The sequence below is a fragment of the Kwoniella shandongensis genome, chromosome 8, assembly GCF_008629635.2.
Source record: "Kwoniella shandongensis chromosome 8, complete sequence".
Taxonomy (NCBI): domain Eukaryota; kingdom Fungi; phylum Basidiomycota; class Tremellomycetes; order Tremellales; family Cryptococcaceae; genus Kwoniella; species Kwoniella shandongensis.
The window spans coordinates 533,947-561,246 of NC_089294.1; the positions used below are offsets into that span (position 1 = coordinate 533,947).

General features: G+C 49.8%; 13 protein-coding genes across 13 annotated transcripts; 6 read left to right on the forward strand and 7 right to left on the reverse strand.

Annotated features, from left to right (window-relative positions):
• Window positions 1–120: 120 nt before the first annotated feature.
• Window positions 121–2,380, reverse strand: CI109_104647 (uncharacterized protein; the record flags this gene model as incomplete). Its single annotated transcript, XM_065967530.1, has 13 exons — window positions 121–374; window positions 435–519; window positions 582–738; window positions 806–935; window positions 995–1,192; window positions 1,247–1,405; window positions 1,467–1,587; window positions 1,649–1,858; window positions 1,911–1,942; window positions 1,996–2,016; window positions 2,075–2,108; window positions 2,174–2,233; window positions 2,333–2,380. The coding sequence occupies 13 exons, from the start codon at window positions 2,378–2,380 to the stop codon at window positions 121–123; spliced, it is 1,509 nt and encodes a 502-aa protein (XP_065823602.1).
• A 2,777-nt stretch (window positions 2,381–5,157) lies between these two features.
• On the forward strand, window positions 5,158–6,240 carry CI109_104648 (uncharacterized protein; the record flags this gene model as incomplete). Its single annotated transcript, XM_032005958.2, has 4 exons — window positions 5,158–5,712; window positions 5,772–5,929; window positions 6,049–6,121; window positions 6,196–6,240. The coding sequence occupies 4 exons, from the start codon at window positions 5,158–5,160 to the stop codon at window positions 6,238–6,240; spliced, it is 831 nt and encodes a 276-aa protein (XP_031859742.2).
• Window positions 6,241–7,357: 1,117 nt separating this feature from the next.
• CI109_104649 (uncharacterized protein) lies at window positions 7,358–8,850 on the forward strand (the record flags this gene model as incomplete). Its single annotated transcript, XM_032005959.1, has 8 exons — window positions 7,358–8,003; window positions 8,073–8,151; window positions 8,217–8,240; window positions 8,306–8,370; window positions 8,430–8,473; window positions 8,538–8,618; window positions 8,684–8,702; window positions 8,786–8,850. The coding sequence occupies 8 exons, from the start codon at window positions 7,358–7,360 to the stop codon at window positions 8,848–8,850; spliced, it is 1,023 nt and encodes a 340-aa protein (XP_031859743.1).
• A 215-nt stretch (window positions 8,851–9,065) lies between these two features.
• CI109_104650 (uncharacterized protein) lies at window positions 9,066–10,310 on the reverse strand (the record flags this gene model as incomplete). Its single annotated transcript, XM_032005960.2, has 5 exons — window positions 9,066–9,181; window positions 9,270–9,570; window positions 9,722–9,894; window positions 9,984–10,056; window positions 10,122–10,310. The coding sequence occupies 5 exons, from the start codon at window positions 10,308–10,310 to the stop codon at window positions 9,066–9,068; spliced, it is 852 nt and encodes a 283-aa protein (XP_031859744.2).
• A 347-nt stretch (window positions 10,311–10,657) lies between these two features.
• CI109_104651 (uncharacterized protein) lies at window positions 10,658–11,461 on the forward strand (the record flags this gene model as incomplete). Its single annotated transcript, XM_032005961.1, has 3 exons — window positions 10,658–11,015; window positions 11,105–11,205; window positions 11,351–11,461. The coding sequence occupies 3 exons, from the start codon at window positions 10,658–10,660 to the stop codon at window positions 11,459–11,461; spliced, it is 570 nt and encodes a 189-aa protein (XP_031859745.1).
• Window positions 11,462–11,793: 332 nt separating this feature from the next.
• Window positions 11,794–12,576, reverse strand: CI109_104652 (uncharacterized protein; the record flags this gene model as incomplete). Its single annotated transcript, XM_065967531.1, has 2 exons — window positions 11,794–12,186; window positions 12,466–12,576. 2 exons carry the CDS (start codon window positions 12,574–12,576, stop codon window positions 11,794–11,796), a joined length of 504 nt encoding a protein of 167 aa, XP_065823603.1.
• A 326-nt stretch (window positions 12,577–12,902) lies between these two features.
• On the reverse strand, window positions 12,903–13,928 carry CI109_104653 (uncharacterized protein; the record flags this gene model as incomplete). Its single annotated transcript, XM_032005963.1, has 5 exons — window positions 12,903–12,983; window positions 13,091–13,153; window positions 13,231–13,675; window positions 13,739–13,813; window positions 13,879–13,928. The coding sequence occupies 5 exons, from the start codon at window positions 13,926–13,928 to the stop codon at window positions 12,903–12,905; spliced, it is 714 nt and encodes a 237-aa protein (XP_031859747.1).
• A 535-nt stretch (window positions 13,929–14,463) lies between these two features.
• CI109_104654 (uncharacterized protein) lies at window positions 14,464–15,775 on the forward strand (the record flags this gene model as incomplete). The annotated part of the gene is made up of 7 exons (XM_032005964.1): window positions 14,464–14,748; window positions 14,809–14,851; window positions 14,931–15,217; window positions 15,314–15,370; window positions 15,448–15,511; window positions 15,578–15,678; window positions 15,743–15,775. 7 exons carry the CDS (start codon window positions 14,464–14,466, stop codon window positions 15,773–15,775), a joined length of 870 nt encoding a protein of 289 aa, XP_031859748.1.
• A 121-nt stretch (window positions 15,776–15,896) lies between these two features.
• Window positions 15,897–17,914, reverse strand: CI109_104655 (uncharacterized protein; the record flags this gene model as incomplete). The annotated part of the gene is made up of 10 exons (XM_032005965.1): window positions 15,897–15,977; window positions 16,048–16,124; window positions 16,196–16,284; window positions 16,356–16,425; window positions 16,505–16,605; window positions 16,685–16,796; window positions 16,916–17,021; window positions 17,101–17,172; window positions 17,274–17,431; window positions 17,503–17,914. 10 exons carry the CDS (start codon window positions 17,912–17,914, stop codon window positions 15,897–15,899), a joined length of 1,278 nt encoding a protein of 425 aa, XP_031859749.1.
• Window positions 17,915–18,256: 342 nt separating this feature from the next.
• Window positions 18,257–19,726, reverse strand: CI109_104656 (uncharacterized protein; the record flags this gene model as incomplete). The annotated part of the gene is made up of 10 exons (XM_065967532.1): window positions 18,257–18,331; window positions 18,399–18,475; window positions 18,548–18,627; window positions 18,684–18,799; window positions 18,859–19,109; window positions 19,175–19,251; window positions 19,324–19,362; window positions 19,427–19,465; window positions 19,525–19,566; window positions 19,623–19,726. 10 exons carry the CDS (start codon window positions 19,724–19,726, stop codon window positions 18,257–18,259), a joined length of 900 nt encoding a protein of 299 aa, XP_065823604.1.
• Window positions 19,727–20,097: 371 nt separating this feature from the next.
• Window positions 20,098–22,586, forward strand: CI109_104657 (uncharacterized protein; the record flags this gene model as incomplete). The annotated part of the gene is made up of 10 exons (XM_032005967.1): window positions 20,098–20,280; window positions 20,382–20,782; window positions 20,858–20,887; window positions 20,953–21,084; window positions 21,147–21,387; window positions 21,445–21,724; window positions 21,787–21,821; window positions 21,883–22,223; window positions 22,295–22,384; window positions 22,451–22,586. The coding sequence occupies 10 exons, from the start codon at window positions 20,098–20,100 to the stop codon at window positions 22,584–22,586; spliced, it is 1,869 nt and encodes a 622-aa protein (XP_031859751.1).
• A 402-nt stretch (window positions 22,587–22,988) lies between these two features.
• CI109_104658 (cytochrome b-c1 complex subunit Rieske, mitochondrial) lies at window positions 22,989–24,241 on the forward strand (the record flags this gene model as incomplete). Its single annotated transcript, XM_032005968.1, has 4 exons — window positions 22,989–23,193; window positions 23,300–23,611; window positions 23,836–23,980; window positions 24,043–24,241. The coding sequence occupies 4 exons, from the start codon at window positions 22,989–22,991 to the stop codon at window positions 24,239–24,241; spliced, it is 861 nt and encodes a 286-aa protein (XP_031859752.1).
• Window positions 24,242–24,571: 330 nt separating this feature from the next.
• Window positions 24,572–26,920, reverse strand: CI109_104659 (uncharacterized protein; the record flags this gene model as incomplete). The annotated part of the gene is made up of 9 exons (XM_032005969.1): window positions 24,572–24,964; window positions 25,046–25,126; window positions 25,182–25,304; window positions 25,369–25,707; window positions 25,772–25,957; window positions 26,047–26,243; window positions 26,319–26,601; window positions 26,666–26,802; window positions 26,866–26,920. The coding sequence occupies 9 exons, from the start codon at window positions 26,918–26,920 to the stop codon at window positions 24,572–24,574; spliced, it is 1,794 nt and encodes a 597-aa protein (XP_031859753.1).
• Window positions 26,921–27,300: the final 380 nt, after the last annotated feature.

Genomic DNA, 27,300 nt, shown 5'->3' on the forward strand with positions numbered 1-27,300 from the left:
TCTCTGAAACCAGACCAGATATATATATATGCTACTAACACTGATACTAACACTTTCAAGACTACTTCTTATCTCTCGCCAATTCCATCAAACGATGGACATTGCCTACGCCGTTGCCGCTTAGTTCTGGTAGATGGGCGCCTCACCCTTCCTTCCCTCGGAAAGAAGGACAACGGCGTATTTACCCGAGATCTTCCATCCGGGTTCTTCCTCGTCGAGCTTGTCTCCCACACCTGGGGGAATACCAACAACGACATCCGACTTGATGGTTCGGAGGGAACAGACGGGTGGGGCACCGGGCTCAGAGGCAAGAGGACCGATAGCCATGTTGAAGGGTGTGTCAAGAGGTGCGTGACAGTCGTAAGTGAGTTTCCCTACGAATAGCCAACAACAGATCAGTTTGTAGGCTTCGTAAGGGACGCAAAGTCACTCACGGTGGTTGAGATCTCCCTTGAAGATGACGAGATCAGACTCGGAGAGGTACTGGAAAAGATCAGGAGCCTCAGAGTGGAGGTCCCACTGGAGTGCACATATCAGCTGATGGCCACGCGTAATCAGAGTTAGGAAGCTGAGCAACTCACAAAGGTGTAACCAGTGCACCAGAAGGGGTGTTGCTCGTACTTCCACTTGCCCTCCTTCTCGTATTGCTTCCACCTGTGACCGAGAACCCGCAACGACTCGACCTCGGCGTCGGTGGCATCGCCAAAGAGTTGGCCGTAAACACAAGAGTTAAGGATCCTGTGTGATGGAGAACAAGGTCGATATTAGTTTGGCACATCGTGACGGTCAACTCATTTTCACTCACCAGTCCCAGTCCTTTTTGGTGACATCACTGACGAACCAAGGGATCTTCTTTCCGTGGAAGATGACCTTGTCACAGATACCGCTCTGAATGAGCCAATCGGCGTAGACGAGATCACAGTAGAGTTCGAAACCTGCACAGGTATCACAGTCAGCGAGTTATCTCCATTTTAGGTTGCAGCATCACACTTACCGGCATTGTCGAGGACGAAATCAATTCTGCCGCCCTTGACCTTGCAGACGTACTCTGCAAGCTTGGTCAAGTGGTTTCCCAAGATGTTCTTCTCGGTGGCTGCAAGATGGTCACCACCGGTAGATTGAAGCTTCTTGATGTCCTCCTCGGTCATGTCGATAAGAAGGGACAAGTCGGTAGAGTTACCCCACAAGCAGACTGGATGTGCATATCGTCAGCCAACATGTCACTGTTGGGCAGAAGCCTACTCACCCTGAGTAAGCTCGTGGAACAAGAGCTTGTTCTTCTCCAACCTGGCCTCTTCGGACATGTTGCCATCGGGCTTCTGAGGTTCTGAGAATCGCTGAGACAGCTCGAAGACGGCCTGACTGGATCGGGAGAAGGTGTCACACTTCTGTCGGAAGAAGACGTCTGTAAGATTTTCGTTAGCCAGGCTCTTCCACGCAGCTTGGACTAGCAAAACTGAGCTCACCGTAGTCAACCCAGTACTTGGAGAGAGAGAAACATTCTCTCATTCTTCGGTACTTGTAAGCCTCGGCGAACAACCAAGGAGCGTTCATGAAATCCTTGCCCCTGAAGAACTTGGCAATTTCCTATATCCACATCTATAATCAGTGCGGGATCTTTTCGGCGGATGTGCGACCTCTCACTCACCTTGTTCCAAAGAGCGACATCACCTGCACCATCATCGACGATCGGTCTCAACTTGCTGTTTCCTTGCAAGTCACCCATCAAGTCCTCCATCCTGTGAATACAGTTGACGAGATCGACGATCCTGTCCTCGTCGTATTCCTGGTTGAGGGTCTTCCAGACGTCGTCGATGGCTTTGCCGAGAATGGTAGGGAGACGGACACCCATGGTAGCCTGTCAAGATAGGTCAGTACAAGCTAGTTGTTGGACAAAGCAGCGGACTTACATGGGCGAAAGAGTACTCGTGGTAACCTCGGTCTAGGAGGAGATCAGCTGTGTACTCGTTGAGAAAGACAGATATATGAACATACACGCAGGCCAAGGAGGCTGGTCTGTTGGAGAATGCGAGGTCAGCGTTTATCCTCCACTAAATTGTCAACGCTGACTTACTAGGGTTGACACGAGAAGGGGTTCGAGGGTATTGCTGTGGAAGAAAATCGTCTGATCAGCTATTGACCTATACGACCACTGTGCATTGGTCCGACTCACGCTCGCCGCTTGCTTCATGTCAGCCGCCTTGAGCTTGGGAGGGAGGTTACCCAAGTTGAGCTGTTCGTTGTAGACGATCTTCACATCAGCATCTAATCTTCGTAACATATTCCATAATGTTCCGTTCTGGCGATCTGAGCGGAAGAAGGCGTAACTCACCATTGTCTTTCTGGGCGCCTGTGCGCTGGGGTGGTTCTTGTTCGACATGTCTGGTGTAGCTGATGCTGTCGCTGATTCTTTACTGCTCATAACGAAGAAAAGGTATCAAGAAGGAAATGAGGTACGATACGTGGTTGATATAAAAAGAAGCGGTACAGGTCAAACGTGATTTGGATTTTGACACACAGGAAAATGGATTCGGTTCGTCGGACAGGGAAAGTATGACGATGTGTTCCAGGTTACGAGCGATAGGTCGTGGGAATACGAGTTGCAAGCACCGTAAAGAGAGGGAGATTTGGAGGGTTGATAATAATGTTGAGCGAGATGCGAATGCCAATAGAATCGTTTTATGGTAGATAGGTCGATTTCGATGTTGTTCGTTACGGCACGGGGTGTAAGGGGGAAGAGGACGGTAAAATCGGGGTAATAGATCGGGGTAGAGGGGGAAAGCGAGGGGTTTAACAAGAAAAAGAGAGAGAGAAGAGACGTCAGCGGTGGTAACCCTAAATTACACGCTACTACTCTCTCTTCTGTCTAGGTAGAGCAGCTCTACGTACGACCAGTTATCAGGAAGATAGGACGAGCAAATAACCCTTGCTTTTAGATTACGGAAGCTATAGGGAACATCCAATAGTATGGTAAGAAACCAGCGGACCTTGTCAGGGTACAACCAGGGTTGGACAGGGCTATCGATACCCCAGCCACTGACGTTTTGGGCTTTCTAGATAGAGTGTGATGCTTGGTATCGGACACATGTCAAGCAAGGTCCGAAGAGGCAGGAAAGCGAGCAGGGGGATCGGTGGGGAAGGCATCACCAAATATCGAGGTAGAAGTCTTTCAGGAGTGCGGGGGTGACACACTCACTCCCCAGCGCACGGGAACACCACGGTACACGTTGAATAATGTGCTCAGAGAGCTTCTACAACGACATCCAGCACACACACGTGCACAGGCGCACAGACTCGTGCTTCGCTTCCATCAAAAAGGTCACGAAGAAAGAATACCTGATCACTCACAGTAGTTAGAAACCGCGTTCGTTGATGTTTGTGTATATAGCGAACGCAAGTGATGGTTCCGATTCCAAGTAAGAGATGAAGAATCGATATGATATGATAAGAATATAAGTAGAGAAGAAAGTGAAGATCAGAAGTGAAGATGTAACTGTGATGAGTAGAAGGATACACGAACAAGGGGAAAGGAGAAAGAGTCAGATGGATTTCACCAAAGGGGCTTAGAGTTAAAGGTAGAGACAAAGAGAGACAGATATATACACTTTGTACGCTGTCCGGATGGTCGGCACGAAAGGCCAAGGTGAGGTGAGACGAGACGATTCAAGCCAGCCAGTCGAACGGGCCGTTGATCGAGAAGATGAATGACAATTCAACAAAACAACTTGTGGATCTCCTTTGTTCTTGGTCCGACCTCATCGGTCAACGAGACAAACGTGCATACGATCGATACATGCGATGTCCCGGGAGGAGGGATGGTGGATGAGAATCAGAGCCTGAGTTCAACATAATAACGGTGGCGGTAGGTGTGTATGTGTGTGTGTGTGTCCACGGTTTCTTGTGTGTGTGTCCGTGTGTATACCGTTGTGGCACACATCGTCTGTCCGCTCTTGTCGGGGAAACGGTAGAAAGTATCATGCCGAGGACGGCTTGCATGCATCTACATATACATGAAAGTCTGCATCTGTCAATCGTTGGGCAATGTGTCTTGACCTCTTATTTTCCATCGCTGCTCAATGGTGTGATAGTCCTCATCAATCAACAAATATTCCAAACAGTGTCAGACGAGACACGAAGGCCGACGATGCACTTAGAGTGAGTGACTAACGGCGAGCACCTAGAGTAGGTCACTGCACCACTCATTCGCTCCCGTGTCAAGCTCACAAACATCACACCCCAATGTCGTATTTGAGATCGGTCAATACTCATCATGATGCATTCGACCTTATCGCGCTCGGGTATACCGGATCAGTTTCACTCCAGAAGAGATCGTCGCCTCCCCTTACTCCACCAACCATGACCATTCCTTTCAACCAAGATCGTCGACGTCGCTCCACCGTTCCGTCACCTCCTTTCTCCCCTATCTCTGCGAATAGATATGGAGTACCCAGAGTGCAACACATTCGCTATGAGGAGGGAGAAGAGGGCAGTGTATATTTGTAGAGGGGGAAGGGATCAAGAATGATACGAAACATCCATTGTCCTTCGTTGTCTTCGACTCCAGCAAAACGTCATTGACGTCGAAGATCATCGTTGGAGTGAAAGGATCGCGACGAGCGACTCCGTGCGTATCGGCCAGTGTACGATCACCATCATCAGCGCGAAGTCGAAAGCTGGATGACACGTCTCTAAAAACTTGTCATATCGTTATCAACCCTTTGGCGTATCGCCTCGTTTCTCCACTGCATAATCACTGCGCCATCTAATTGCACCAGTCCCACGACGTTTCAGCTTGACACGAAACGCACTAATCGCTTGTACCATATCGCGACATCGCCACTATTAGAAGACCAGTCCCACTGAAACGAATCGTTTTTCCTCTTCCACTCACACGATCCTTTCATGGCCTTTGGATGTGTGTGTGGAATACTCATATTTTCCACGCTGTCGCCATTGTTCGTCATCAACAAAAAGAACAAGACTACCAATCCCTTGGCATCATCTCGCCACTTGCCCCTTCTCCTACCTGATTCTGCAGCTTGGCTCAATCCGTAACTTTATCCACCAGACCACGCTGTCAACCACCCTACTTTGCCACGCTTCCCCTATCAGCTCCCAGACTAACCCCTTCGCTCATACCTGCTCAAGTCCGCCAAAATGCCCTCCACCCACCCTGCATGGCAACAGACCTACGCCATGCCTGCCTCTCCCTCTGCTGCAAAGCAACAGCAAATCCGCCTCGCATCTGCCCAACATTCAGGCAACATGTTCCTGAATCCTGTCCAGGAAGCACGTATTCTCAATTGGCGTCAAGGAGCTTCTACCGCCACTGCCAGCACCAACATAGTATCACCTACCACTGCCAATTCTTCGAAACAGAAGACGAAGAAGAGCAAATCTGCTCCGGCGTCTGTGCAATTCTCTGGCAGCTGTTCCAGCGGTGGTGGCTGCGGAGGAGGAAACCAACCTTGTCCGACATGTGCCAGTCCTCCAACTACATGTTCTTGTTCCACCGCACGATCACCTTCATCCACCAAGACCAAATCGAAACATTCTCCCCGAACCGCTGATACATCGGGGAAAACCAAAGTCAAGGGATATTATTCTTCGAAGCGAAAAGAGACTTCTTCAGGTATGAGTATGACTCCCACTTTACCATTCATGATGACGGTCAGACCGAAGACCCCACCACCGGGAAGATCTAAACCCAAGGTGAGACGATAGTCACCTCACACGGGACGTTGAGGGGACACCTGACACGCTTGCTTTAGGTCCGACAGCCACCTCAATTGAACGGATCATCATCAGCAGCTGGGTGGAGTCAGCCACCAACGTTGATGCACCCTCCGGAGAGGGAGGTGGCCAAGCCGACAGATCAGCCCCAGATACCAAGGATAGCAGGAGCGAGAGATCCCGTGTCCCAGAACTAGTAAGTGATGATCGTCGGAATGACGAGCGACTCGTTGTCCGATCCGTAAAAAATAGTCGTCACTACGAGACATGGGTTGATGATTCAGTTACTGTACTTTGCGAACGCCACTTTAATAGCTGGAGACAGATGTTTCCCCCCAACGGAGGAGTCATACCATTCGTCCCACCTGGAATGGGAATGGGGATGCACGTAAGTGACGATCACTCGTTATATGAAGAAGAGACTGGGCTAACTTGGCAGTCGATCTCAACGTCGTCATGAAGCCCCAAATACCGGGAATGTCGCCTGTTCCCGGTCGGCGTTCATAAAACGATCGTCATGGTAAGACCGGTATCGGTATTGAAGCTGAGCGGAGTAGGATCGGCCGAGCTAAGACAAAGAAGGGACGGTGAACGGGGGATTGGTGACGAGGTGGAAGTGCTGGAATCGGAATTACATCATCTCCATTTTAATATGCTTGTGTCTCAACGACAAGCCTCATTGTGTATATTAGTTTTTTAGTACTGTAGGTATAGCGTAAGTGTTCGGTTCGGTATAATAGACAGAGAGTAATTAACAATGTCATCATCTAAACTAGTGGTGGTGGTGGTAGTAGTCCGATGCCTTTCGGAGATGTATTGTCCATGGTGGTGTCGACTAACTTGATTCGGGCGAAGAAGAGCAGTGGGTGTGACGATTAAGTTAACGTTTGCGCGTCCAGTTACTTGGATGGACCTAAAAACGAATAGGTAAAAACTCGTGGATCTCGCGTTTTTACCTATTTCGATCATCGAGATCTGCTTTTATTGTTACTCGATTCCAGTCCGTTGTGTTTCTCTTCTCGGTCGGTCTGTCGATCATTTCTCCTTACGGCAAAAGTCGGGACCGATGCATACCGCACGAGGAGGGACGAGCCGAGAGACGTTCTAGAATCCCGGTCGGTAAAGTCGATCGGGGATGTGTGTGTAAGTGTGTTTTTTGTGGGAAAGGGGTAATACCTAAACAAGCTGTATGATTCACGATGAAACACGGAGAATTTCATCCAGTCACTCAGTTACTCCTTCCGTCGCGATCAACTTAATTGTTGCAAGTCACTCAACCCCCTTGTAACGTCACCTCGTTACAGTTATCCCACCTTCCCCTTCCCCTTGCCCTCGCCCTCGCCGTCAAGGAACAATCACGGAATGGCATGGCATGAGCGACGCATGGCGTTTGAAAAATATGCATGCACACTTGCATACATATAAAAGACTGAAAGGGATTGTTGCATCAACAGGTTTCCTCCCCTCTCTTCTCATTCAATACCACTAATCAACCAAGACTTGAACAGTCACGTCAAATAGGACTCGACGTCCACTCACACTCCTTTACAACGAGTTTTACTACCAAACCATAACAAGAGCAACAAGCTACGCTTCGGACAAATAACCAAACAAAACAAACAAAATGCACGCCTCAGCCCTTTACGCTATTCTCCCTCTTCTCACTCTCGGTCTTCCGGCACTTGCCTTACCTCACAACGAGATCCGACAAGTCTGTGCTCAAAGCACCGTCACTTTGACCACTACAGTCACGGTCACAGCTGGTGCCGTCAAGTCTTCGTCCGCTGCTGCGGTCGTGAGCACTAGTCCTGCTGCTGTGGCCAAGTCCAGTGCAGTGACTTCGTCAGCCAAGCCTGTCACTCCGTCTACCGTCGCACCGGTCCAATCTTCTAGCAAGCCTGCCGTAGCCGCCGCCGCTGCCGCCTCTTCTTCCAGCAAGCCTGCCGTCGTTGCCGCTGCCTCCAGTTCCAATAAGCCAGTTGTTGCCAGCTCGTCCGCCGCCGCTGCTGCCGTCAAGCCTACTACCAGCACCCCTGTCGCTGCCGCTACCTCCGCCAAGTCGACTGTTCCAGTCGTCAGCAGTAGTGCTATCAAGAGCTCCAGCACTGCACCTGCCGCAGTCTCAACTTCCAAGGCGGTCGCTCCTGCCGTCAGCACCACAGTCGCCAAGAGCAGCAGTGCCGCTGCTCAGGCTACCGGTACCACTGCCGCCGCCGCCGCCGACATCAAGACCTTCCTTGATCTTCACAACAACTTCCGAGCACAGTATGGTGAGTCGGACCTCTTTCATTTGTCTTACCGAGGGACAGACACTGATTTGTTTGTGGTACTTTGAACAGGTGCTGCTGCTCTCACTTGGAACGAGACCGCTGCTACGTACGCTAGAGACTACGCAAACAAGTGTGTCTTCAAGCACTCGTAAGTAGTCATATTGCCATCTTTATTTGTCGAGGTAATGGGACTGACATTGATATCTTGTGTAGTGGCGGAAAGTACGGAGAGAACCTGTGAGCTTGACTGCAGGCCGATCATATCCAACCAAGGACGAGCTGACGACTGTTGTTCCCTGCAGTGCTGCCGGTGTCGGAGGTGGTTACAACATTCAAGCTGGTTTCCAAGCGTGGGCTGACGAAGCTGGTGAGTCTTAACCTTTCGCTTCGGTGTCAGTCGAATATCAACTGATTTGTTTATGTCAGCCGACTACAACCCTTCGAGCCCTCAATACAGTCACTTCACTCAGGTCAGTGCTTCTCTCACCGTTCTCCACACAAAGTCACATATGCTGACTGTTCGGAATCTTGCAGGTGGTCTGGAAGGGTACCACTCAGCTCGGTTGTGCCGCTGTTCTTTGTGCAGATGGGACCATCTTCACTGGTTACGGTCAGGTGAGCTACCGCATTGCAGTATACTCATATCACAAAGTCGCTAACAACTTGTTTCTCCCTGACAGCCCGCTCTCAACATTGTCTGTGAGTATCACCCCTTCTTCTCAAAACACATCGTGTTTGATCAATGTAAGAATAAAGCACTGACAATCTGTTTCACTTTATAGGCGAGTACACTCCTCCTGGAAACGTCATCGGTCGGTTCCCCCAGAACGTCGGAGCGAAGCAGTAGAAGACTTGTCCGTAGTCCGTGGATCGGACAGAATGGATGTGGTCTTGCCTGTAACCGTATTGAGAGTACTGGTACTATCAATGTATTCCTATGCTTTAGAGAGTGTATCAAATGTCATAAACATATAATGGGACTAGTCTTGCTATCTCCCTTAAAAAACAATACCACAAAGGTTTGCTTCGCAATCATACAAAGTATAGTCGAGCAATTTATCATCACAAGTCGAGGTGTTTCTGGAGGAAAGCTACAGCCGTATCACCAGCTTCTTCAAATGCTTTCTTGGTCTCTTCGTGATCAAGTGTGGGCCGACAAGCGAACCCATGAACCGTGTCTGCGGCCCAGCTTACGCATCAGCACAATCAAGCAGCCCAAAGACACATTGCGGCAGCGATTATAATGATAATGATAAACACGCTTACCTTTATGGTGATAGAAATCAAACACCACCCCTTCATTCTTCTTCTTCTCCTCAAACACCCTTCTCAAGTTGGCAATCTTTTCCAACCCAAACATCTGATCATGTTCTGCCAAATGCCATTGTGTCGGTTTGTGTATATTGTCCCAAGTCGAAGTCTCTGGCGAAGGGTGATTGACAACGCCGCATTGGAGAAGGGTTGGATGAGATGTGGAGGCTAGAAGATATTGGATGACAGCACCGCCGCGACAGTATCCTATTGCGCCGAGATGGGTGTATCCTTCGGACTGAAGGTCAAGGAGGGCCTAGAGAAGAGGCATGGTCAACCAAATTCCGATCTGAGATAGTGAGAGCCTTGTACTCTCGCCCGACGCCGAACGCAGAACAAGCGGGGTGACCCACACCACTACTTTGCTGCAGGATAGATACCAGCATGAGGTAAAGTGCATCACTCACCTTCTCCGCTAACGGGACCTGACCTTTCGGATTCAATATCCACGGTAACCATCTCCAGACCCTTAACAAAAGAGGAAGGACAACGACAAAGGTTGACCACCACGAACGATTGGCATATTGACCCGGATAGAGAGGTGCGACCGGCTCGAAGAGATTTGCGGGCAGTGCGTCGGCTGTGCGACAGAGGGAAGGGAACGGTTCATCAGCGTTGTCTGTCACCTTACCCTACGAACGAATAATGTGGGACCAGAGGAATACTCACGGATATACTCTGGTACGAAAACATGTACTTTCAACTGATCCGCAAATGAGTCCGCCATGATCTTCGCATTAGGCTTAATGGAGTAGTGTTTCAGCGAGCGATACCCTGATTTTCTGACACGATGATCCGTTTACTCACAAGACTGAGGCCGAAGGCATCGGTGTAAAGTACCAGAGCTGTTTTGTCGTTGATGACCTCATCATCTGATGGTCTCGTGTGATATCGTGAAACTTGACGACCTGCCGAAGCGGGTTCCATCTCGCCCCGTGGAGTACCACTGAGTATGCCCCCGGACACACAACATTTAGAGAGTGGAATGAAGGACATATTGTATGTAGCAATTCGAATCGCGTGGGACAAAAGTGAAAGATAACGAGCAAGTACAATAACGCTCTTATATCTTTGCGCATGCTTCTCATCCCCTTCCCGCTTGGTCCCATGAGAGTTGACTCACTCAAACGTCACTTGGATCACCTCCACCGGGGCCACGCTCAGTCCAACAACAGGTTACGTAAAAATGTAGGATGAGCAAAGGTCATTAGCCGACCGTCATCGACGAGCAGAGCAGAGCCGATTTCAACATTTTGTCAATGACAATGCTGCAGTCGTAACGGTATACATACAGTCAAGCTTCAATCACTCAACTCATCCCTAAATCTGTCAATCTATCAACAATGTCAAGGTACACAGCTCTGCTCCGATCTCTTCCCGCCCTCCGATCTTCCCTTCGTCCTCTCAGCTCACCTCACCATGTCACACGTCGATCTTTCCAAAACATGTTATCTCCCGACCCATCTTCTGACCAAGCTACAAACTTGGCCATCAACAAGCTTACTGCGCGAGGCTTTGTGTTGTCTGATGATCTGGTGATTCCGGGAGGGACGATCATCCATTCTGGTCGTGCGATATTGTGGGATGTGGATCCACCTTTGTCTGCACCCAAAGTTGGTGGGAAGGCGGGGTTGGAAGGGATGTGGGAAGGTTGGGGAGAGGAGAGATTTAGAGTGTTCGATGTTCTGACGCCAAGGCCGGGTAAGTGGAAGTGTGCAGTATATCATGGAAAGACATGAACTTTTAAGGTAAGCTGAGCTGACTGACTGACTTTCGCTTCTCTCATCTAGAGATACTACTATTCGGCACTGGGCTGAGTGCCATTCCTGCTCCCAAACGTATACGCGAATACATCAGCAGTCTCGGTATACAGCTTGACGTCATGGATACGGTAAGTCACTGACCATCTCTGCGTTCCTCACCTATCACTTACCATACCTCCTCTGCTTCTCTTTTCTTTCTATCCTTCTCGCTCTCTCGCTCGCTTGGTTGCCTGCGCCTACGCACATTTCCTGATCACGGTACAACCTTTGCAGCGAAACGCAGCTTCAACATACAACTTGCTCGCGGAAGAAGGACGGACGATCGCAGCGGCATTGTGTCCTCTTGACCCGATAGATCCGAAAACAGGAAAAGCGAGAGGATGAGCCGGGTGTGCAGGGACACCGACTCGAGAAGATAGGATAGTGCGCAGATCGCGGATATGAACAGACGAAAGAGCAGCAATCGGACACACAGTAGCAGTCCGGCACTCGGCAAGTGAACGACACCGCAGTGCGGTGTGGTCGCCTACGGAGGGAAGCGAGAAGAGGGATATAGGGAGAGAATTCAGTAATCACATTTCAGTGATCAAGCTGCTGGACAGCAGGCATAAATTCAACCAAGCAATAGCATTACTACTTCATATGTATATCTGCACATCTATCCAGCTTGCCTCGCATTCAGTCGTACACTGAATGAGCCAACAAGAGAACGTGTATTAGCTTTCCGCCCTGAGATACCTTATGCTGGAGACAGTGATGAACCAGAATGAGCGGTAGCCCAACTCACCATGTATGAGCGCATAACTCCCAATCCAGAACAACAAGAATCCCAAGAGATTCTCCTGACCTATCCCACTCAACGCCAACCAGCCTTTCCATCCTCCAATCCCTGTCCCCCTTTTCCCGGCCCCACCTTTGGTAAGAGAAGAGGTCGACACGCTACCTGGAGGAGGATGTGATTCCGCTACATATCGTTGGATGTCGAAAGAGCATTTGAGAGCCGCGAGCGTTATAGCTGTGATGAAAGAAGAGAGGAGGTAGAGGAAGAATCCAGAGAGATTGGTGAGACCTAATATACCAGAGATGAGACCGGAGAAACATGCCGAGAGCTGGGGGTGCAACGAGGGCGAGAGCATCGTGTGAAGGAGGCCGCGGAGGAGCGTAGCAAGTCGACAACGAGAGGAGGAATGATAGATGATCGAGAAGGTAGTAGGTCGCATTGGGACAGACAGCAGGTGGTCGAGTAGCAATGGGTGTTCGAGTGAAGGCGAGGGCAGAGGAACGAATGAAGTGAAGTTGCAACGTCAGTAGTGCTCTCCATCTCAATCTGTTTGGGTGATTGACAGACCAAACGCAAGGGTGTCCACAAGTCACATAACGCTACTCACAGTTCCGAGCGAAGAGAGGATCCTCGTGTTGTGCATGACTGAGGGAGGATGCAGAGGCGATGATTCCGGAGCGACGTACGCCGCGAGTGTTGGTGGTCCGGATGGGTTCATCGTGATGAGTACTATTGACTGACCAACGCTTGAAATTAAGAGCGAGACGAATGGAAGTTGTTGAAGACGAAGACAATCAACCCTCGAGATGAGGGGTATTGCACATTGCTCAACGCTAACTCTTATACGGTGGCATCCGCCGCTTCACAACCCAACTAATGCCAATCATTGTTACACGCAGTCTTCCACATATCATAGCATCATTTAAGATAAACTAAATCGAACCTCTGGCGTGTATACGAGGTATTCAAAGCATATCTACATATCGAACCTATTCGAACCCTTCACCATACAACGCAGGCATGTCCATCCATCACTTGTCGATCTTAGAAATCACCACCACCCATATCGTCACCACCTCCCATATCACCGTCTTGGTATCCTTCGTTGTATGCATCGTTTTGACCCTGTGGTATATTGTATATTAGCATTCACGTCGATGGAGGATGGGACTGAGCGGCGCAGCAAGACAAGAGAGCCGGATAGTCAAGTTGCAGAAGAAATGCCCACTCACATCGGAAATCATGTTACCAATCATCATACCACCTAACAGACCACCACCGAGACCCATAGCGGCCTAAGTGAATCAAAGAAGCATTGATCAGTTATCATCCCCGTAGGACCAATCACGAAAAGCCCCCGCCTGTCACTCACCGCTCCACCGGCGCCCATACCTTGCCTTTGAGGTCGCCCATACATTGGTTGTTGGCCATAGCCTTGTTGAGGATAACCGCCATACTGCTGCTGAGGATATCCACCATATTGCTGCTGACCATATCCTTGCTGAGGATAACCACCACCACCGTACCCTTGCTGTTGACCACCGCCCATGAATCCACCGCCGCCACCACCAGTTTTACCCGCGAACTTGGAAAGAAGACCCCCTAATCCACCTCGTTTTTGTTCCTGTACAGGCGGAGGAGATTGCGCATAGCTAGGCTGTTGTTGATAGCTTGGCTGATGGGATTGTTGTGGCTGGGCACCGTAATACGAGTTAGACTCGGTTCGAGCTTTTTCTTCGTATCCTCCTTGAGGATAAGTCTTCGAAGGTGGCGCACCGGGAGGAGGGGCAAATGCAGAAGGAGCATCATCGGCGGGACTAAAGTGTAGTTGAAGCACTGTCAGTGAGTGGCGAGAGATTGTCGAGAGAAAATATCCTCACTGAGTCCATTGACTTTGAGGACCGCCAGGTGCGTGCTTGTTTACGTAGAACCATGCCTTGTGGTCCTCATTGAATCTGACCAGATGAGCTATTGTCAGTACGGCTCTTGTCACCACTAAGGACTGGTCAATGAAGCTCACTGTTGCACCCATCCTTCTGGGAGAGGTCGTGAATCGGGATTGATTACCATCGTGTTATGAGTCTTGGCACGGTTTAGTCAAGTGGGGTGGCAAACGGTACCTCGGTTGTATGATAAATCGCGAGAAGGGGGACTACGATATCTTTATGAAGTAGTGCTAGATACGAGTATCAGGTCGTGTCCTTGAGAGGATGTCGAATGATGCGAAGTTGTTGATGAAAGGATGTGAGGAGACGATTGTCGATGATGAGACTGATGATCATTAACCTGACGAGTTCCACGACGAGCCCCACTCTCCCATTCTCCATCACTTCATTGACCCGACCCGGCGTCATTAGGCCCGGCTTGGCGTTGCCGGGGTACAACCGTGGGAAACTTTTTCCATCTTCGTTCCTTCTTACGTAAACATTCCTCCATTATCGCGACGCGTTGACCTAATTTGGCAACAACAAACTTGGGACATTGACTGTGACATCTCTCGAATTCAGTCTCTCATAGCTCACCATTGCTCAGCCTCAGCTTTCACTATACACTTCAAGTAGCTGAGCAACATTGATTCTGCCGTACCGGTTCCGAAACCATCACGATGCCGCCTCAACCCGCCTCGACCCCTCATCACCCTTTACGACGAATCTCCACTGGATCCCTCTCTTCCCTCGCAAGATCAACAGATCGTAATCCGAATGTCTCCCCTTCAAATCTCGATCACCTCTCACCAGCACTCACAGACTTGGTGGACGAAGCGACGACCCTCTCATCTAATATCAGTCAGATGACAGCGCTGCACGATGCGTTGGGCACGTTCAATGAGGCTTTCGCAGGGTATCTGTATGCTTTGAAGATGAATGCGTTTTGTGTAGAGTGGCCAGAGGTGAGTGATACAGATATGTATCAGATAGATGATGAGCTGATCGTTTCTTGTATGATATAGGCTCCTAATGAGATTAGTTTCCAACGATTACCATCACTCGAAGGTGAGTCGAGATGTCATTTTCACCACTTACTTTGACGGACCGGACCTATTATTAACTGACTGGCACTTTGTATACAAAGTCCCAGAACCCATACCGACTGCCTCAGCTCAACCACCTACTCCATCCTCGGCATCCGCTTCGGCCTCTGCCCCGTCACGTCCTTCTCGAACTTCTACAGCGGGTAACCCCATCAACCCTGCCGACTTGACATATATGACCAGCTATTCCGAGTCATTTGATCATACACCTCCACCTCCACCCAAAGCCAAGGTAGGAGGTGCAGGGGTGAAGAAAGCTGTTCCGGGTGCAGGAGGTGTCAAGAAGGTAGCAGCGGGAGCAGCTGCTGCTCAAAGAAAGAAGAGAGAAGTGAGTTGGATGATCTCAATGTCTATCATCTTCGACGTTGTCGGATAGGAGTGCAGTGGTACTTGAAGAATGAGTACTGACGCTATTTTGGCGTAGCTGGAGATTTCCAGTATAATTGATTCCCTTCCCCTTGAATACAGAGGTGGTGAACCGGTGAGTCGCAATGCTTCTGCCTCAGAAAACAACCCGATACGGACAACTCATGCTAATCCTGCCAAATCTGACCTTAGGCTGAGAGAATGAGGATGGAGAAAGTCATCATGAAATTGATGGAACATCCCGATGGTCTACCTCGTAAGTCGTCCCCCTTGGCACGTGCATCAAACCCATCATCGAGTCGACTGCTGACTCTGCTCGTAGTCAAGGAGATGGTCGCGCCGCCTGAAATGCCCCAGGCGAAAGTCAACAAATGCTTGATCACGCTTGTCGCTAAGAAACTCGTCACGAAGCCAATGGTTGATGTGAGCTCCCTCAGTTGGCATGTAGATATGCGTAAATGAAGAGCTGATATTTTGTGGTTTATAGAAAGTAACGCGGTACAAGTGGGTCGGAGCTTAGATGCGTACGAATCGGATCTGTGGGACAAGCTGTATAAAGTATGCTAGATGCATCTTAAATCTGTATTTGAACATCTGTGACCGGGAAGGTCTATGAGTTTGGATTGCTCAATCGATACGCCTTATCTTCTCTTCACGCCATCCAATATTCTCCAGAAATCAGCTACGACCTGTCTGTCTGTATGTCGTTTATTTCGGTCGATCTACATAGACGACATTCAGCTTTGATGACCCAAGTTCCATGTCTGTTCAGCTGATGAAAGGTCCACTCACCCTCATCTCGGTCACATTCCAATCTTTCACAGTGGGGTTGACAGGCTCGTTATTCCATTGGAAGTAGATACCCTTGACTGTGAACCAGTAAGACCATCAGCTACGCACAATAGGATAGTGTTTTACGTTTTCATATCGCTCAACATACCATTTCGGAACAGAACTCGTGGGTCTTGCCATTTATAAGGCTTGAATTGCCATGCTTGACCCGTAGTCACAACGCAGATCACTCGGTCCCTACGATAGGTTCATTTCGAGAACGGTGTCAGTCTACTGCACTGTATGACTCAAGAGGGTATTCAGCTCACCAAGCATCTTGACCAAACTTTTGTAAGGCATCGACCCCGTCGACGATATAGTATTTGCTCGTCACGTCGCCTGTGTGACCAGATCCCATCAGCTATCATTTCGATGTCGATTGGCCTCGGCCAACATCAGTAGCTAGTTGAGCACTTACCATGCGGCCCGCTTCTCTTTCTGATGACAGGGACCATATCTTCTGCTCTCACATTCCCCTGGGCAGCCTCGTTTTGTCTCGCAACTTCTGACGGTTCGAACCTGTTTTGCAACGAAAGTCATTCAGCTTGGTAAGCCGCATGACCGTACACAGTATGACTCGAGCTGAGAATCCACTCACACTCCCTGCTCGAGGAACTTTTTGACGTTCCACATGGTGAGAAGACTGGTTGGGGAAGATGAGATGATGATGATTGGGTTGGTGGATCGGGCTTTCTTGGCGCGTAGTGGGCCTACCAGGTATTGTATTTCATTAGTCAAAGCTCTCAACTCGTTCAGAAGGATAATGCGACAAGCGCAGACAAAGCAGGAAGAAAATCAGGACAGGTAGGACAGCTAGTCAGCCACTCACCGGCCTGACTTTGCACAGGAGCCGCACTCTTCCCACCCTTATCGAAAGAGCTTCTCAGTGTTCTTATTTTCTCCTGCATCACGCTTTTGAGGAACGATTCGAAGTTCTACAAACCAAATAATCACAGCGTTAGCTGTATGCATACATCCTGATGACAATTCCATTGCTGGCGCAATGCGACTCACGTTGACTTTCCCACCACCTGAAGAACGAAGGACGGTATTTCTATCTCTGAGCTCAATCTCTTCCGCGCGAAGCTGTCCAGCACAAGAGCATCAGTATGCTATCCTCTTTCGTCGTCCTGGTTCTTCATCTGATTTTGCTGGTAATTATATAAACATGTGCGACTGGGACACACCTTTTTGCAGAATTCACGATCAACGACGTCCACTTCGTATTTCCTCTTAGGGGCAGCTGCAGGTCTTGATGGACCTGCTTCTGTCGTCGTCGCGGTTGCTGATTCGAGTGCTGACGGAAGAGATTCAACGGTCGCTGAGGCTGCTGAAGTGGCTTGGGCTAAGTATAGTGATTGAGCATTAGCTGATGACCTATGAAGAGTTCCGCCAACGACATCGAGCTTGACTCACCTGCTGATCCTCCTTCCTCTTTCGTACCCTTTCCCACTACTCTTCCAGCACCATCACTCTCTCCAGTCAGGTACTCCACAACACCTCTCCTATCTGTGATCGTGACATAACCAACTCCTGTAGCTTGTCCTTTTATCAAATAATCCCTCACACCCGTCTCTCTCTCTTTCCATGCCAACCATAACGAAGCGATATTATAAAACCCGTCGTTGGAAGTATATCTCGTCGGCGTATCTTTCGGTAAGTTTATAGGTTCTCCACCGTCCGAGTCCGAAGGGAAGGAGAGGTAAGCTGCTTCGCCCAAAGAGAGTGAGGGGAGAGGGTCGGATGAGGCGGTCAATAACGTAGGAAGGTTGGAAGAAAGGATCGATTGTCGTAAGAGGTCGAGAGGGTCGACTGTTGGTGTGGTCATCTTGCGCGGCGGGACGATGCTACCAACTGGAAGTGTTTGAGCTGGTGATATGAGAGCGAAAGAAGCACGAAACAGCGCAATGTTGAGGTGTTCAAGAGTGGATTAGTCGTAGAGCGCGAAGGTTGAGACAAAGAACGGAAGCAAATTGTCTCAGCTCTACGGTGTGGCACTTGATAGCCTAGCACTGCTACCACAATACTCCAGCTATAGAGAAAAGACCCTCTCTTTCCAGTGACGAAGGGCCCAGTTAGAAAGGCCGAGATGGCCAAAGAGATGCATTGCTGTATACGATTAAATTATTCTTGATTCAAACATTTTCGTCACAAATCGCCTTTTCGATCCCTAGATCTTCGCGCCTTCTTTCTCTGAGCCGAGCTTGCCCTCAGAAACGACCTTTCCGTCCAAATCTTTCGCGACCTAATAAGGCGGAGAGAGAATCCAGATGTCAATGACTGTCACATGCCATACTTCACCACGGACTCACCTCCTGTCCCAACTCCTTGATACGCTCAACGTCGTGTCCGATAAGACTAACATGCACTCCAGAGTAGAGGAATGGGTCTGTCGGGAACACCACAAGATTTCAGCTGATATCCTGACGCGCGTGCACCACATGAGCCAGCTGGAACCTACAAGAACCGACTCGAATACCTTCCTTCTTCACTCTCGCTTGCAGCTCCGTCAGGAACGGAGCGATGACTGACTCGGGTTTGCTACAACACGTATGCCTCGTCAGATTCACTGTGAAGCGGTGTTCCTCACTACTCACGAAGTGTAGATCAGATGTCGGAATGGTTTGGAAGAAGCGGGAGGAAGAGGCAAGTATGGTGTCAACCCCAGTAGGAGTTGCTGGAACAGGGATGGGATCCCTGGGAAAACGCAAAGCTGAAACATTCCCCTTCGCCGTCAGCGGACAATACCTGCAAACGGACATTCGCACTTGCCTTTCCCCCCAATCTGACGACAGGGACCCATTTGTCTCCTTCCACAAAGATGATCTCACTCTTGGCATCGCCCTCCTTACTAGCTGTAGGGAAAAGAGCCATCCTCTCCCTGGCTTCCTTCTGTGCTGGCGTAGCTTTTGCTAGCTCTTCGCGTCGTTGAGGAGTAGAGAGCTCCATCATCCGACGCAGCGTCTCGGAATCGTGTTTCAGGGGAAGGGAGAATGCAGCGCCCAGTGAGGCGTAGGTGATGTCTATAATAGAGACACTGGTTTAGTAGCTGGGCGCGATATCTCAAGTAAAGAGGAGTAAGGCTTACCATCGTGGGTGGGGCCGATACCGCCGGAAGTAACGACAAAGTCGTACTTATCAGTCATTCGTCTTGCAGCTTCGACACTGCACACTCGATTAGCACAATTCCCTATGGATAATTGACTCAATCTAAAACAAGCATGACAATACACCTACATCTCATCCTCGTCATCAGCGATTACTTCTATCCTTTTTCTGCGTTCAACAAAGTCAGGTCAGCGATCGAGCCGAAACCATGTGCTGAGTCTGAGTGACTGACAACTCGATACCGAGGTCGAAGCAAAATTGGGCGAAAAAGCTATTCCAAGCTCATCAGCTATCACCGACCAAGAAAGGTGTACCACCGCAGCTGCTTACTTGCTGTTGGTATCTTTGGTCTTTCCATTCAGGACTTCGTCGCTGTACGATGATGCAATGAGCTATCTCCACTAGACTAGGGAGAGACTTTAGCTCACCCAATGATAAGACACCCGGCTGTCTGAATATACTTTCCCTCTCCGAGAGGATTGGCAACGGTGGCAGGGTCCGTCTTTTCCAGCTGAACTCTTTCGGTCGACATGGCTCGTGTGATCTGTGATGTAGGTGACTGGAATCGAAACGCGCGAGCGGGTTGTATTGGTGAGCGGTGGATACGAGGCGTCAGAAGTGTCAGATTGGTTGTGAGGCGGGATCGTAGTAGCATCCCCAGTATCTGAGGGAGTTAGAAGAGCAATCTCGAGCTGTTGCAAAAGGTAAGAGGAATATAGATTCGAGATGATCATCATATCTGACTGTTAATTCTATCGTTGTCGTCATCTCAGATCGGTTATGGTAACGGGATCAAATCTCTGACAATAACAAAAACTCAAAAGGAGATAACGCTTTTCTCACTTTTCTCGGCTATCACCTTTCCCCTCAACGCTTATACATCATCCCATCAAATCCCATACGATGGACGATCAACCACCACTGCCCCTGGCTGAAAGGGTGGCCTCGTCATCGAGATCGTCGTTGGAGAGGGAGAAGGAGAGGGGTCAAAGATCGAGAGATGGGTGTTTGACTTGCAGAGCTAGGAAAGTGAAGTGTAATGAGCAAAGGCCACTTTGCGATAAATGCAGGATCAAATCGAGAGAGGTGAGTGGGTGGTGACGCGCATTCCCTCTTCAATTCAACACTGGTTCTACCCTTAATCATTACGATGGGATTGATGCTGATTATATGACTGTGTTATATAGTGCATTTGGCCATCTGGAGACGAGAGTGAACGACGGAAGAACAAAAAACGAAGACTCACTCAACAACAAACCGCATCGCCGAGCTCCTCCTCGGCCACTCATCACCTTCCGCTCATCAACCATCACTCCGCATCAAGTTCGACGAGCAACATCGAACAGGTGCTCTCTCCTACACACGTACCGTCCGTCGAGTCTCGCTCGAGATCTACGCATAGTACGCGGAGTCCTAAGGAGAAGGACCAACAAAGGAGGACAACGAATGTCCGAGGTCAAGTAGTCGTTCCGCCGGGTTTCCTACCGCCGGATGCGCTGGAAAATAAGGGGAAGACGAGGGAGAAGGAGCTTGATGTGGTCGGATGGTTGGTGCCAGAAGCAATGAGAGCGCAGTTGATGATGGAACCGTGAGTGTCCAGCAGAATACGCGGCTTGCAATCAATGCATGGTATACGACGATTTCGCTGACAACAAGAGGTTAGATCGTTCCTGCAACCGTATTTTCCGACACTGTAAGTAACCAGTAGCGCTTCTGCTGTCCGCAACCAGTAACAAGCTGACGATCACCTGCTAACAGTGACGAACGCTTGGTCATTCGACATTACCTGTCGAGGACCGTGCATATCATCATCGCTTTCGAATCGAAATATCATCCATGGAATCCGTGGATAAGCATTCACGCTCCACTCGCTTTCAAACACCTTCCCGGGTATGCCTCTTCTCCCTTCATTGATAAGTTCCACTCTGCTGACCATACTAATCTATCCTCAGGACCAATCCCGCTGCCGATGCTTTGCGAACAGCGATGCTGGCCGTCGGGTCCGTGCACTTGCAATATGCCAACAATCCCGAGGATCAAGGAGCAGCCTGGCGTGTGACGAAGGGAGCCAAAGTGACGGTGTTGAGGCTGATCAAGGAAACGCTGGAAGATAAGAATGGCAAGGCGAGAGTGTTGTCGCAAGAAGATATCGAGCTAGTTCTTGCCGCTCTCTTGAGCTGTACCATCGCCAGCGTGAGTCTTTTGACCCTACTTATCCTGTCGCGAAAACATCGCTAACGATCGACACAGAGTCTCGCGGCTGACGACTCGTGGCATCATCTCCTTGCCTCTGTACTCGCCTTCATCGACCAGCTGGGAGGTGCTCAACACATCCTTAGAGATGCGCCTCGCGACAAACTATCTCCATGCCGGTTCTTCATGGAACAACTTGCTATTCGAGACGTCTTCGGCTGTATGACGACAGAACTTGCTCCGACGATCCTGCAGGATGCCTTCACGCCGTGGTTCTTTGAATCAGAGTCGTGGTCGAGAATCGATCTCGAATGGGAGAGTGTGGAAAGGATGTTCGGTGAGCCCATTGAGTTCGCAAGGGGGATCAACGTAGCTGATTCAACTCTTTCAACGGCATAGGCATCTCCAGAGGGATGGTGGACATGATAGCAAGGGTGAGCACCCATCTCCAAGATTGAACAAAGTCTGATGGATCACGCTGATAATACCCTTCAGGCTTGCACACTCATCGCCGCGGTACGATCGCGCGGTAAGCCGCTACCTGAGCCATCCAAGTCAGACGATCCCGACACGTCGTCAGACAGAGCACTTACGACGCTCAAAGCCGCCGCTCAAGGTCTTACCGCCGAATTGCAAGTATGGGACGAAGCGGAGAACTTCACACCTCTTCATCCCAGAACGCAATATGGCAATCATTCTTATCGGCATGCGATCAAGATCAGATTGCTGAAGAAGGTGTACAACGTGCCGAGCGATGATGAAAGGGTTGTGAAAAGCAGTATGGCAATCATTGAGCTTGCAGGGGAGATGTTGGCGTTGTATGGGAAGATCACATGGTGAGTGGGAGCAACTATCCTGTGAAATGCGATATACAAGGTTCCACCAAAGCTGACTCGTCCTTCTTCAGGTTGACATGGCCAATCTTGATCGCTGGTTTCGAGATACCGCCAAATCACCCAGCGAGACGTACTGCTCTTGAAATGCTTGGGGCATTTGGGTGAGGAGAGCTTTGTGTGCTCTGAGCTCGTCAGAATCTGTTGTGCTGATGTGTCACTTTTATCAGACCCCACGCGTGTTTTGACAATCGCGCTGGCGCGAGAATGTTGTCTGATTATTGGATGTGGCATGATATGGATGGGGATCATGCTACGTCTTGGGAGGTCGCGCAGATCTTGAACCAGCGACCGTTCTTGGATTAGTGGTCTCATCTCATCACGATGAGCTGGGGCAATATTTCTCTTTCGTTGTAATATACTGTAATCTTACGTTGTGCATTATCACGTTTATCATTCTTGATTGTTTGTAGCATAGATAGAGCGATGAAAGAAGGGACCTACAGTATGATGACCAGCCAGTAACATAAAAGTGCCACACTGTGTAATTCTCCGGTGTTTTTGTTAAAATCCGCATCCTTCCGAGTTGGAGGGGCCAATCAAGTCGTCTCCGAATGCAACGAGTGCACCACTGCTCACTGCTTGCTGCTTGCTGCTTACAGCTTACAGCTTCACTCGATCGTATTGAATATCAACTCTCTCTCCACGACCATCCTCTTTTCTCTCTCTCACATCACCACTCAGTCTCTCCCTTTACACGACATCAAAATGGCCTCTCAACTCGGTCGTATCAACCTTCTCCCGACAACTCGAACTCTCGCATCGGGTGTTCCTCTCGCTCCGAGGTTAAACCTCGCCGCTCCCAACGTTGGAGGTGGACACGATGCTCATGGAGCTGTAGGCGCTAGGAGCGATGCCGTCCCCTCTTGGGTCTTCAAGGCTGGTGCCAGGGGACACATCGGAAGGACCAATGGTGGGTGTTTTTTATTGTGATTCGATTTCATCATCGAGATCAAGTTCGAGTTATGGCTTGACAAACGTCATTTTTGCTGTTTGCTGATTCGTGCACAATAACATAGCCCTTCCCACAACACCTTCATTCCAACAACGATTCATCCACACTTCCCCTTCTGCTCCTGCCGCCCACCCCATGTCCGCTACATCTGGAACTACCCGAGCTTCCGCTACCGGTGTCCCCGATTTCTCCCCTTACCGAGCAAAGAACGAGGGTCTTAACCGAAACCTCTCTTATTTCATGGTCGGAACAATGGGTGTGCTCGCAGCTTCAGGTGCAAAGTCCACAGTCTCGGACGTTTTGAGTAATATGGCTGCGTCCGCGGACGTTTTGGCTTTGGCGAAGATCGAGGTTGAGATGGGTGCTATTCCAGAGGGTGAGTGTGGTGGTTTTGAATGCAATTAGATTGGGTTGTGAAGGAAGTCAGATCGGCCTCTATGAGGAGTGAGAATGAGGGCAGGGAGTTGTCTTTCGATAACCCATTCTTTGCATCGCGTCGATGTGCTAGCGAGGAGATGGGGGGGCTTCGCGACAAGAGGAAGGATTGAGCAGAGCAGGTTAGCCAACAGAGAACATCGCTAACACACCTCCACCCACCAGGCAAGAACCTCATCGTCAAGTGGCGAGGAAAGCCAGTGTTCATCCGACACCGAACTTCCGACGAGATTGACGAGGCCAACTCTGTCGATGTCAAGTCTTTGCGAGACCCCCAAGCGGACGGTGACCGAGTCCAGAGGCCAGAGTGGTGAGTCTTGCAATGTGTACTTCTTATCAAAACTCCGACTGACCTTCCGTTCCCCTCCGCAGGCTCGTCATGCTCGGTGTCTGCACACATCTTGGTTGTGTCCCCATCGGAGAGGCTGGTGATTACGGAGGTTGGTTCTGCCCCTGTCACGGTTCGCACTACGACATTTCCGGTCGTATCAGACGAGGTCCCGCCCCTCTCAACCTCGAAATCCCAGAGTACTCTTTCAACGACGACGAGGAGAAGCTCGTCATTGGTTAGAAGGGTGATAGTGTCATAGACGCGGAGGAGTTTGTTGTTGGTTACGAGGTGGATTTATGCAACGCATGAACATTGAAAAGGCGAGGCGCAAGGGCCTGCTGTAGGTGCAATGAGCAATGACTTCGACAAGGGTTCGGACTGGGCAACAAGAGGGAGACGAGCTGTCGTGATCGATGTGGAATACATCGTTATATGACAGGTACTATAGCAACATGCTGGGTATCTGTAATCTCCCCCGAATCTTACATACTTCCACTCCTACAGCCACACCTGGTCAATCAGGACTCCTCCCATCTATTGTGTCTCTACTATGCCTTTCGTTGGTGTAACTCATAGTCCCATGGCAGTTTTCGCTCGACCTAACGCATCTTCCCACCGCGCAAGGACGAAGCCCTCTCCTATCAAATCGTCATGTGAATGACCGTGCTCCTGCTCTTCCTGGCCGTCGCTAGGCGAACTAGAGAAGACCTTACACTCCCCTAATTTCGTCTCGATTCCTGCCAACCATTCTTGGACTTGATCCTGATACTCCGTCTTCAGACCGGTCTTATTTGACGTATCGCGATTGGAAATAAACCAGATTAGAGAACAGCATTCAGTCCATATTGTTGGAAGGGGAGAATTGAGCAGATCGACCGGGGAAGGCGGGCTATCATCTTGGATGAAGTTGCTCGAGAAGAGGATAGGCGTGAGTTGGGAGAGTAGTTCAGTCGACAGGAGGGTCTGAAGTAGAACGGTGGAATGAATCAGTCGGATACAAGTGGGCAGAGTATGCCCAAAGCGCACGCAAGCATCGCAACTCACAGGGTCGGCTGTGATCTCCTCGCGCAAGAGGGATAGTGATTGAATTCTGATATTGTCGAACGGGTTCGCAGGTTCCAGAAGCTATTCATAGTAAGGTCAGCGGGAACATCTATCAGAAGAAGTTGGAGCCGCTCACCTGCTTGAAAAGCTGTATCTTATCTGATGAAGAGGGATGTAAGGTAATGACACCGCCAATGAGCTTGAACAGAGCCAATCGCATGATCGGCGAAGGGTGTTGTGCAGTGAGAGGCACCAATAGCTATGAAGGTTGAACGTTTCGATCAGCTTACCATCAGATGGGGGTTTCGGAGGCGCAAGCTTACTTCAACCAACATCGACGTGTCGTCATACTCTGCAATCGACGCAAAGTCCCTCTCAACACCCTCATTCTTCTGCAGAAGTGCACGATGGACTAAACACCATGTCCAGGTCGTCCCCGCGTCGACTGCTGATCCTCCCAGTGCAGCTGACAAGATTGGCAAACAGTCTCCCAAGATATTGGCAGGTAGAGGGCTTGGCAGGAGGGCCGAGAAATCGTCAGTGGCTATACCGCCGGCCAGGAGGTTGAGTGAGGCGAGACTTCCGTGTGGGGTGAGGCTGTTGACGTTGATAATCTTGTCTAGAAGATCCTGGTCGGTGAAGTCAAGCGAGTGTGCGGTTTTCTGAGGAATGAAGTGTGCGTCGGTCCAAATTCTCCACGTATTGCAGTGACATGTGTTAACTCACTCTTGCCCGCTCCAGAACTTCAGCCCCTGCTTTCCAATCCTCCGCGCTAGCTTGCTCTAGGACACCTAATGCTCGAGGACCACCGAATCTCGGGAAAGTGCTCAAGAACCAGCGTTCTGTCAATTTCGCTCCCACTTTGTGCCCGAAGAGAGTCACAGCTTCAAATAACAAGTTGGAGAGTATAGACTGTAAGAGCCAGGCAATGGAGATCATCAGCTTGTTGCTAAATCATCGCTTATTTGAAGGACGCAGCTACGCAACCTAAGGCCACTTACACGCTGTTCGCCTCCCGCATCAGAGGTGGTTTGCACCCACTCCCAGATGACCTCTACTAAATCACATATCGCTAGGAGGACGGACCATGAGGAAACGAGAGTCGCATGATGTGATAAGATCGGAAGAGCTGAAGAGATTGTCTCGGCTACGGATAACAGGGTTGGTGTGCTACGAGCGTTAGGAAGTCGTGGTATGGCTACGACGGGGTATGTTTCTTAGCCTTTGCTTGATCTGTGTTATCCTATTGTCAAGATCGACCACAATAACTCACCAGTCTTACAGCCAACCAGGATGATTTCCAATTCCGCTAACAATCCCACCCAATCCACATCATCCTCCCCTTCCCCTTCTTCGTCCTCCATATCACTAACTACGAATCCCTCGCTCCTTTCTAGGATATACTGTATCCCCTCTGTGAGACCCAAGACCACTTCACGAGGCCGACCATAACTCGCGATGAGGGATAAGAGTGCGGGTGCAGACTTCGGACATTTTGTTGTAAGTGGGAGAAGGAGCGGAATGTATGTCAATGCTGTATCCTCGAGGAGAAAGGTCTGTGAAGGGATGTGAGCTTATGTCGATCGCCAATGAGATGCGGAGGGATCAAAACTAGCTCACCCGTCTTTGGTTCTGAGTCTCCTCGTCCTCCTCATTCAGGACCTCCAGGAAAGCATCACAAGCTGAACTCTTGGTGGACGACTCATCTGAGGTAAGGTATGTCTCTAGCGCTCTGCTGAATGACCCCTCATCTTGAGCTAGGACGTGGTGTCAGCTTCTGATCCTACCCATTAGATGCAACGAGGCCATTGTAAGCTCACAAGAATCTGTCAAGAGGTCATGTAGTGATTTGGTGACTGATTCGAGCTCTGTCATTGTTTCTCGAGCTGATAAGGTAAAGATGAAAGCATAGAGAAGAGGGGGAATGTGTAACAATTCAACAACAAGTCTCGGAGTGTGGTCGGTGATCCGTGCCTGAGAGTTATCTTTCAAGTTTCAGATTTCAGTCACTATGATCAAGTAAGAAATGATGGTCCCGGTGGCATGAAGCACTGTTAGACTGTGGGTACATATGTCGGATAGCATTTTACATACATATTTGCAACAGTATATGAATAGATTGATTCAATTTGTTCGATGTTATGCCTTGGATACCAGTTTGCTTCAATGACAGACGGATACACCATTCCTCGACCCCCAGTCGTCAACCGGTCTCGCGTAATAGCCCGTTTAGCTTATTCACTGTCCAAGCACAC